The 10,461-nt window shown below is 32.3% G+C and overlaps 1 protein-coding gene across 1 annotated transcript; it reads left to right on the plus strand.

The window, feature by feature from the left end:
- Positions 1-7,951: 7,951 nt before the first annotated feature.
- On the plus strand, positions 7,952-9,683 carry LOC111011058 (CASP-like protein 5A2). Its single transcript, XM_022284672.2, has 3 exons — positions 7,952-8,458; positions 8,819-8,951; positions 9,267-9,683. The coding sequence occupies exons 1-3, from the start codon at positions 8,250-8,252 to the stop codon at positions 9,456-9,458; spliced, it is 534 nt and encodes a 177-aa protein (XP_022140364.1). The 5' UTR covers positions 7,952-8,249; the 3' UTR covers positions 9,459-9,683.
- The last annotated feature ends 778 nt before the right edge of the window (positions 9,684-10,461 follow it).

Raw genomic sequence — 10,461 nt, forward strand, 5'->3', positions numbered from 1 at the left:
TTTAATTAAATTATTTTTTTACTATATATTAATTTTAATATTTTCCATTTTTTTCGCTTGTATGGATTATATTTCCTTTTTTTAGTAGGACATGTGGGGTGGGGATCGAACTCACAGCCTCTTAATTTGAAATATATGTCAATTACACAGCATTACACTCGTTTTGGCGTATGGTTCCTATTTCTTACTTATTAGTCTATCATTTTTTTATTTTAAAATAATATCAACAATAAAATTAACTATGGAATTGTCGATGCATAAATTTGTCCTTTAAGAATTCACCAAATGTGAACTAATCTTCAATAATAAAAAGAGGTTCGATAAACCTGCAAAATCGAAGGGCTACATATTAGTGTGGTGCCAGCCACACACACTTCGATTCTCAGAATCAAGGTTTTATGTAAAACATAGCAATTGGTAGGGTTTTTGTTGCGTACCTTAGTTGTGAGGTTCCTCTCTTTATTAATAGATGTCAGTAGTTGATGATATGTATCTTATTTCTCAAATAGTTTGGGGTTTGGTGATAGCACCATTGAGGCACATATGGTACAAGAGAATGGGAGTCAGTTCATCATTAGACTTGTCGACGGGGCATGGAAATCAGGTATAGACACTGGCCAACCAACCGCCATGGCCAAATGGGTCGAGACCTAATCGACCAAGACCTGGTTAGGTCTTAGGTCTGGTTACATTCTGGACCTGATCACGTCGTATATCTAGTTACGTCTTGGGTCTGGTTGGGCCTGAACCTGTGATGTTGTTAGTTTATCGGGTCTAACCTTGACTTCTCGTAACAATGTAAAGAGTGGAGGAATATAGCTAAACAGATTTTTAGGAAACAAAAATAAAAATAAAGAAAAACAGTTTGTGCGTTCGTTGATCATTTGAAAATAAAGTTTGAATTTAAATTTAAACAATGATACTGACACTACAGTATCGAAAGAATGCATATTTTAAAATAAAATATTAAATATGTATAATGTACAATAAAGATGCAATAATAAAATAGTGCAACTTCATGTTGTATGACGGGGTCATATGAAGGGAGTGTCTGGTTTGATTTGAAAATCGTGTATTTTAATCGTTGTTTATTGAAACTTAAAAGAGACTCGTCGTATTTGGGCACGCTGATGTGGCATGTACCTGAGGGTGTTTTTGGAATTTGTTTTGAGGGATTGGTATCAATCAATATTCAATTCAATACAATGCTTACACAGGCAATTACATATGCTAGTATTTAATATTCAACGGTTTTGACTATTTTAGAGTACACCATAATGTCCGATCACTTCAAAAAACAAAAAGGGACTCGATCTTGAGATTCTAACCGTCGGTTTGGTGCCTTCAACTGATAATTATTTATATTATTTTTGTTAAAAATAAAAATATTTACATTTTTCTGTGTGTGTTTATATATATATATATTAGTGGGATATTTGAAAGTACGATTTTTCAATTTGGGTATATATTTGAACGTACGATCTTTCAATTTTAGATACATATTTTAACTACAAGAACTAGACCTAATTTATATTGTTTTTATGAGGTGGTTTAAGAATTTAGACAATGATTATTGGTAGGGATTTGACCATGTAAATGGAGATTTATAATGTTGAATTAAGCATTTAATTATAAATTTGATTTTAAAAATTATTTAAAATAAGAAGAATAATAATAAGCACGTACCCACCTATATCTAACAGGTTTGCCATAAACTTTAATAAAAGTATTATTAAATTCATAAACTTCTTAGTTTTTTGTCTAATTATACTAAAGACCTGATAATTTTCGTGATTTTTTTTTCATTTGAAAATCCAAAAGTCGGCGGTTTGGTCTTTATGCCCCTATATCTAAACTATACCCAATTATTATGAAAATGAAATTTGGATGATTTATTAAATACAGAGCCTGTGAACATATTATATCTTCAACCTACATATATATTTGGGTGTGTGTATATAATATTTCTTTGTTCCAACATGATGATTGTTTCATCTGGGGTAAACATTGTTACGTTGTTCATGAACTCATTTTCATTTCCATGACAAAAAAAGGTTCAAATTTATCGATGGGAGGTCTTGTAGTTAAAATCATACTAACTTCCTTTTTTAAATGATTGTGGGTAGGAATGGCAAAAATACCCGCGGGATCCAATCCCTGTGGGTATCGACCCGATCGGGTCGAGGATTCCTTAGTTTGATCGGGGATGGGGTCAAATCGGTTACCCAATCGGGTTCCCCACAGGGATGGGGAGGGGACGGAGATCGGTCCCCCACCCTATCCCCGACCCCACCCTTTTAATTTTTTTATTACTTTTTCTATTTTTTTATATAATAATATTAATATATATTAATTTTATAAATATTTTAAATTAAAAAAAAAAACTCAAGCTAATACCGCATGTAGCTACTTTTTATATTAATAATAACAAAAATTAATTTAAAAATTAAAAAAAATATATTTATAACCGGGAATCCGTCCCCGATCGGGGAATCCCCGTCCCGTCCCCACCCTCAAAATTTCAGGGAAGGGGACGGGGATGGGAATGGCTCCCGCCCCGTTGCTATCCCTAATTGTGGGGTTGAAGTTCATATATATATATATATATTTTTTTTTTTTCTTTTTTATGGAATCATATTCCAAAAAATAAAGAACAAAGGGCTTGAGCTTCAATATTTAAAGTTAATAAATTTTGTAGAACCTCCACACAGTAAATTGAAGACGGACTAAATTACAACAAAAAATATATGGCTAGAAAATACGTCGGATAAGTATAATTAACTTATAATAATACATAACATGTTAAATTATAACTTAAATATTTTTAAATTCACGAACAATCACATAGCATTAGACATTAGTAGTTTGCTTTTTGATCAAAGGTCAATATATCAACAATAGATTGTAACTGTTGGGATCTATTAAAAAAAAAAAGATAAATAAAAGGAACCAATTTTAACGTAAGTGGCCATCAAAAATTTTGAACTAATTTTTGACCAAAAACTAATTTCAATAGATATATTTCAACATTGAAATATTGGGAAGAAACGACAATTAAAATGTGGAGTCTGACCTGAGTTATAAAACCTTCCAAAACTACCCCCAATAATTGTGCCAACAACTCGCGAAATCGGCTGGTTGTCCTGTTTATTAAGGAGTTGGAGCATGCCAGCCAATTGGGCATCAGGCTTTCTTTTTTCTTTTTTCTTTTCCTTTTTAATTTGATAAATTAGCATGGAGACCTTTTTTTCTTTAATATAACAAATTTTAAGATAGGGAATTAAATTTCTAACTTCTAAAAAAGATATTTTAACTATTGAACTATACTTAAATTGGTAAATATGCATCAAGTTAAACAAAGTCTTCATTATCAATTATATTGTAATTAATATTTGAAGTTTGGGTTGGATGCGTCGTTATCAATATATTAATTTTCGAAGCACTCAACCAACCGTTTACGATTTCTATTTTAAGGCGCTATCAAAAATTTAAATTAAAGTTAAATAACTTGATAAAATTGTGGATGATATGATGATTTTTTTATAAAACACGACATGTGCGCCATCCCACGTGAGAAGCTCTTTGGAATACAATATATTAAAAAAAAATTCATTGGACTACGGTTCGTTTCAACATTAACTACATTATTTAAATATTTATCTCAAAATATATTCATAGAATATGGTCTTTGACAAACATTTTCTTTCTTAAATTATAATATTTCAACTTGCAATGTATGGCAAGCCAATATTGACATGACAAAGAAGTTGTTTTTGTGTGTACAATTTTGTATGGCGTGTCAAAATCAATCGAGGTTGAGTTTTTTGATTGGTGTTAAAGTTGAATGCGTCACATAAATATGATAGCACACTTTGTGAGCTACGTTCATGAGATTTATATTGAAATATTTGTTAGTTTTCGTTTCTTCATGACAAATTTAAGCATATAATATATATTTTACAGGAATAAAGTATCAAGAGGAAATGAGACATATTTGGATCAAAATGAGAAAAAAATTGGAATCAAAGTGACCAGGATGGAATAACAACAAGATTTAAAGCAAAAAACCTGAGCATATAGTGCCACGGCATTGGTCTAGAGCGTCGCGACGCTCCGAAGTTTAAATTTCACGTTTTGTGAATAGTGTAGTACCATATTCCTGCATATAGCGCTATGGTGCTGTCTTGACGATTTTTTTTTTTTTAAATAAGGTTTTGCAGGCATCGAGAGGAGGGAGTTTAGGACAGGTTTTTGGGTAGTTTGCCTTTTTGGCCAATTTGGAGGGCAAGGAGACCATTTGAGAGCTTAGAAATGTGATTTTCAAGGCTTGGGATCGTGGAGGTAGCTTTGAGGGTGGACGATTGACACGCCGAACATAGTTTATTCTCATTTCCCTTGATTTTTCTAGTTTTGTTATGAACCTCTCATTGTGATTTTATTGTTTTACATTGAATATGAAAAACTAAACCTCTTATTTTAGGAATTGATGTAGCCATTGAACTTTATGCATTGATTGTTTAGTTTTCTTGATTAAATGTTTATGAATGTTTTATTTATGCTTCTCTATGCTTCATGTCTTGAATCTACAGGCCATAGATTGATTGATTTTAGACTTGAAATCTTACGCTCGGGAGAGGTGGTTTAGAGTTAGAACTAGGATGTATAACTAAAGAGATTTTAAGATCGGGAGATTTAGAAGTAATTTAGATGTCGTTAAAAGACTTCCTCAATAAAGTCTTTACTTGTTATAGAAACTAGATAGAGATATTGGTTTCATAATTTGGTAAGGAGAATTAGCTTGCACTCGGGAGAGACAGTTGAGATTTGAGAGTTCTTGGCCTATAGAATATATAATTCGTTCAATCTTGAGTAATTGATTAATTGGTTCATAGATTCAATAGGTGAAATCAATTCCCTAGGACATTTCTCCACATTGTTTTTATCTTTTTCATTGCATGTTTATTTGCTTTGATTATATTCGCCCATTTGATTTTGATTCTCTACAGTTGAACGATTGTAACTGAGATACTTGAGTGATCTAGAAATCCAATCTAGATGACGATGTCAGTATTAATTTACCATTTTATTAAAACTTGACCCGTACACGTGTGATAAGCAATTTCTGCTGCAAAATAAAAACTTAAAATGAAAAGGAAAAAGCATGCACATATGGATGAGATTGCCTACAAATGAGGGTTAAAAGTATAGAGATAGATGGATGTTTAATGACATCCACTAGAAAATCACACGTGGCTTCGAAAATATTTGCCCAATATTTGAAAAGCTATGGTAGTAATATTTGAACTTCAAGGTGTACTAAAAAAAACTTCCAAATAAAACTTTGTATGAATTCTAAAATTATATCATTTCAAACAAAATCAATTATTTTTATTATTTTAAATCATGTAATTTAAAATCATAAATTACATTTATTCCAAAATACATGTTAAAAAAATAAAGGTTAAAATATTATTTTGGTATCTGTATTTTCAACTTTGTTCATATTGTGTCTATACTTAATAGCAAGAGGGCTGAGTAATGGAGCAAGCGGAAATAAAAAATACAGCCCTTCTACTTGTGCCTAGTACAAAATGTATAAAACACAACTTTGAGTTGCACCAATCGCACACCATGAAACTAGGTTCCACTCTTATTCCAAACTACTTCTAGATGTTTAAGAATTTAGGCAAACTATTATATATGTCTATTAATAACTATAATCCTATGTGAATTTCTCAACCAACTTCTACGAAGTTATTTATTTTAACTTGATGAAAATATGTTTTAAGAATAAAAAACGAACATCGGAAAAAGCCAAGACATTCATAAAGGACTAGAAAAGTAATTAGCACATGCTTAAAATAAAAGAAAGTAAATAAGATGAAAGCAAAACAAAATTCATTATTATTAAATAAATAGAAATGATTATAGGACATGAATATGCAAAGTATTAAGCCGGAAATGAGAGACCTTGTGGGAAAATACAAGAAATAGCATATCTAAACTTTACCCTTTTTATCTTTGGAACGTAGGGGAGCAATTAACTCATTTTTACATTGCTTGATATTTTTGAAGAAGCTTAAGCTTCAGAAATAAAATAATTCGTGTAAACAAACTAGAATTTAATTGACAGAAAGTATGAAAGATTTATCAGCTTGAAACGTAAAAGCAAATAGCTGGAAAATGAATAGAAAAGCTGAAAAACTTAAACAACCAAATGGTTAGTTCATGTTTTGTTTCTTCATCTTTAATAGAGATAAAATGAATTGCATGGTCCCAACATCCATTAGTTCAAGCAAGATAAAACATATATTTTTTTTAACAAATTAGAAATGAGAATGAGAAATAAGAAATTTGTTTTAATCCTTTCTATATATTTTTTTTAGAAAATCGAAAAAAATAATTGTTATCCCCTAAAATGACGAGGAAGGATCCCGCGCAACTCCTACCTTTGCTGAATTGACAGGAGCTACTAGTTGGTTGAATGATTGCAAGATTAAAGGAAATTAGATATTTAAAATCAGGTTATTGACTGAACTGTACGATTTGCCCAATCATCTTGGCTAACTCGGTCAAATGGTTATGCATAATGGGTCAAACGCTCACATAATTCACATTTTAGAGTTTTTGGAATTTCGTTTGGAGTGCTTGATGCTTCATTTATGCAGTGCTGTGTTTTCCATTGAAAAACATAGAATTTTCTAGTTTGTTTTGCTAAGTTATGCAATGCTTGATAGATATGGATAACTTTTACCCAAATAAGCTCATTATAGATATGTATTTGTTAAATTAGGCTTAAATTAACATGAACTAAATACCAATTTACCCTTTAAATCAAGGGTTATCAATCTCGATACTTTTAAAATATTCATTTTGGTTGTTGTACTTTTAAAATGTTCATTTTTATCTGTTACTTTTAAACTTTGTTCATATTAGTCCACGTATTTTCAAAATATTCGTTTTGATCATTATACTTTTAAAAAGTGACCATTTTGATCCATAATTTAAAAATCTTAACACAAATTTTACGGGGACTAAAACGAACCTTTTGAAAGTTGAGATGCAAAAGTTGAGAGTATATTGACCAAAATAGTATTTTAATAAAAAATATTAATTAAAAAAATGTTAAAAATACTATTTTGGTTGATGTACTTTTGAGTTTCTGTTCATTTTGGTCATGTACTTTTTAAATATTAATTTTGGTTCATGTACTTTCAACTTTGATTAATTTTAGTTCATATACTTTCAATGTCATTTTGGTACTTATACTTTCAAAGAATAAAAATTTTAGACCATACTTAAAATTTTTTAACACAAATCCTACGCGTAACTGAAATCGTTTAACATAAATTTATGATTATATTTTAAAAAACATATTGAATATAGTGTCGTATTAAAATTGTGATCGAAAAATGAGATATCACTTTTTAAAAAGTATATGGACTAAAATGCACATGTTCATTTTAACTAAATATTCTACTTTTTTAGTCAGAGTCCTGCCCAGAGAAAGTAACTGCGTTTTAGATGTATACATAGGCAAAGCCGTATGGAATAAAAAATGCAAGCACTGGGGATAATTTTTTTTACTTATTTTTTTTATCAAGTGAATTATTACTCCATCCGACCAGTTCCAGGTTCCAATTTCGAACAACCTATATTAATTATAATATTAAACTAATTTATCATATCGAATAATATATAAAGTCTAACAATCAATGGAAAGAAACTAATTTATCATATCGAAATAATATATAAAGTCTAACGTGACAAGGACTAAAATAATTATAAAAAACGAAGAAAATAGTATTTAAAAAAATTATAAAAACACGCCAATAATAAACTGATGCCACGTGCGCAGAGTTCACCAAACTGGCCCCATCAATATCCACGGACCAATAGTAGCAGGGCGAGTAGTTGACTAAGCTCTTCTAGAAGTCAATGTTGACCGATCAACGACTGCTCTGTTCTGTGCTATAAACCATTCGTCGCCGGCTCGCCATTCTCCTTTTCGATCGAGAAACCGTTCCGACGATGATCTTCGATCTCTCCGATTCAACCGTCCGGCTTACTAATTCTACATCTAAGTGGATCAGAGAAGAATTTTGAATCTTCGATTCATTTGATTGCAACTGTTTTCCTCTCTAGGGCGACCCGATTTTGGTGGAAACCACGGCTGATCGCTGAATTGAGGCGCACATGGTCGAGGGAGAAATGAATTGATTGATTGCAATTGCATTATTAGTAGAGAGATGAACGCAAGCAACGCGTCAGTTCAACCGGTGGAAGAAACTCCGACGACAGATGGTGGAGACGCGCCGATAGTGAGAATGAAGGACATAGAGGGCATGCCCGGAACTCGCGGTGGTCTAGCTCTTCGCTGCTTCCAGTTTGGGTTTGCAGTTGCCGCGTTTGCTGTCATGGCCGCCTCGAGCGACTTTCCTTCCGTTTCTGCGTTTAGGTAAACCCTCATCGATTCGATCGATTTTTGTAGAACTTTTCTTTTATTCCACTGAATTCCTATTCAAACTTGTTTGATAACACTCACGAATGACAATAAAGGAAGAATCCAAACATTTTTGCTAGACATTTTTATATGAATTTCAGTTTTCGCTACACGTATCCAGAGAAACCCTCAATTTCCACTACTTTCATATTAATATCTACATCACGCGATCAGTGTTATGAATAGTAACGCAGATTTTTTGCCCATCGCGATATTTCATTCATTTGTGACATCCGACTGGGGTTAGTTTTTGGGTGCTTTGCATTTTCTACAAGATGACGTGCCTGATACACTCCACGTTTTCCTTTGCATCAGCTACCTTGTCGCCGCTGCTGGTTTGCAGGGTTTGTGGAGCCTTTCCCTGGCAGTTATTGACATTTATGCTCTTCTAGTGAAGCGCTCCTTGCAAAATCGTCCAATTGTTAGCTTTTTTGCTGTTGGCGATGGGGTAAATTCATTTAAGACACTTAAGTTTTAGCTCTTTCTGAAACCACTTGTATCGTTAAAATGCTCTTACCAATGCTCTTTATGACTTTTCTTGTATCAAACATCTCTTACCAATGCCTATTAACATGTACTCACGATAATATTATAAGAAAGTGAAAAAATAACCACACCCATAACCAAAGTTTTCAGCTGAATTTTCTGAATCAGAAAATTTTGTCTTCTAACCCATGTTGTGAACTTTATCATTATCATCATCATCAAATTCTATGTTGGTTACAAATAGTGAAATAGTTGCCTATCTTGTCTCTCCCTACAGGTCACCACCACTCTCACATTTGCTGCAGCATGTGCTTGTGCGGGGATCACAGTCCTAATAAATAACGACCTTGACCTCTGTTCGGTGAACGACTGTGTGCAGCTTCAATCTGCAACTGCAATGGCATTCCTCTGCTGGTTCATCACATTACCTTCCTTTTTCTTCAACTTCTGGTCGCTGGCATCGCGATAATTCACTTACAGGAAAGACATTCAAACAAACACGAACAAAACCGTCAGTAAATATCCCTTCCCTTAGTATTAATTTTTCATTTTTCCTTTGTATTGTCAGTTTTGTTGGGATATACTAGGCTGATATGAATGACATTATTGAGTCGATCCTGTTCTTTCATTGTTTATGATATACTATGGCGATACCATATATGTTCATATTACAATATAGTTTAATGTTCTTTCATTGGTTATGATATTATTCTGAGGAATGTAGAATCCAATGTTGTTGTCTGAAAGAGTAAATTTTTCCCTCTCCCTCTTTATGTCCAGTATACTAATTGAAAATGGGAACGTTTGTCATTATCATCTTGTGTTTTTATTGGGTATTGTGAGTTTCATCCCAGAATGAGACATGATCATTAATCTTGGACAAAACAGAAATTAGACATGATCATTAATCTTGGACAAAACAGAACTACACTCTGCTCTACTCCCTAGCGTGAGTTTCATACTATAATTGTAATAGTTTAGTTATCCCAGTCTACATATTTACTAATTTCACAGGTTGAATGTAAAATTACACAGTTTCTAAAGTTAACTCAATAGGTTTAACACTAAATTGTGCAAAACTCAATAGAGACATAAACTTAGAGAAACCCATTATTTTGAAGGAATTAAATTTAAGAAATACAAAGTCAATCAAATTCACATCCATACTATCCAACTTCATGCTATTCCGAATCCCATAAATCAAGGGCCGTTACTTTTCCCTACCAATTTCTCTACCAGACATGGCCTAACTTTTCCATCTTATAATAGTAAAAAGTCAGAGACCAGAAGACAACCTTTTCTTCTTAGACTAGTAAAATTTCAAATTAATATCATCCTTGTGGGTGCTCTCACTAATATTAATGCAAATACAAAATAAGAAGGTTAGTTGTTGAACCTTCAAACTTGTGTAGTCGTATTTGATATGTCTTTTAAGAGTTTAATAAATCCTTGACTTTTAAGAGTGTATTATA

Source organism: Momordica charantia (assembly GCF_013281855.1).
Source record: "Momordica charantia cultivar OHB3-1 chromosome 2 unlocalized genomic scaffold, Mcharantia_2.0 BLBB01000002.1, whole genome shotgun sequence".
Lineage (NCBI taxonomy): Eukaryota > Viridiplantae > Streptophyta > Magnoliopsida > Cucurbitales > Cucurbitaceae > Momordica > Momordica charantia.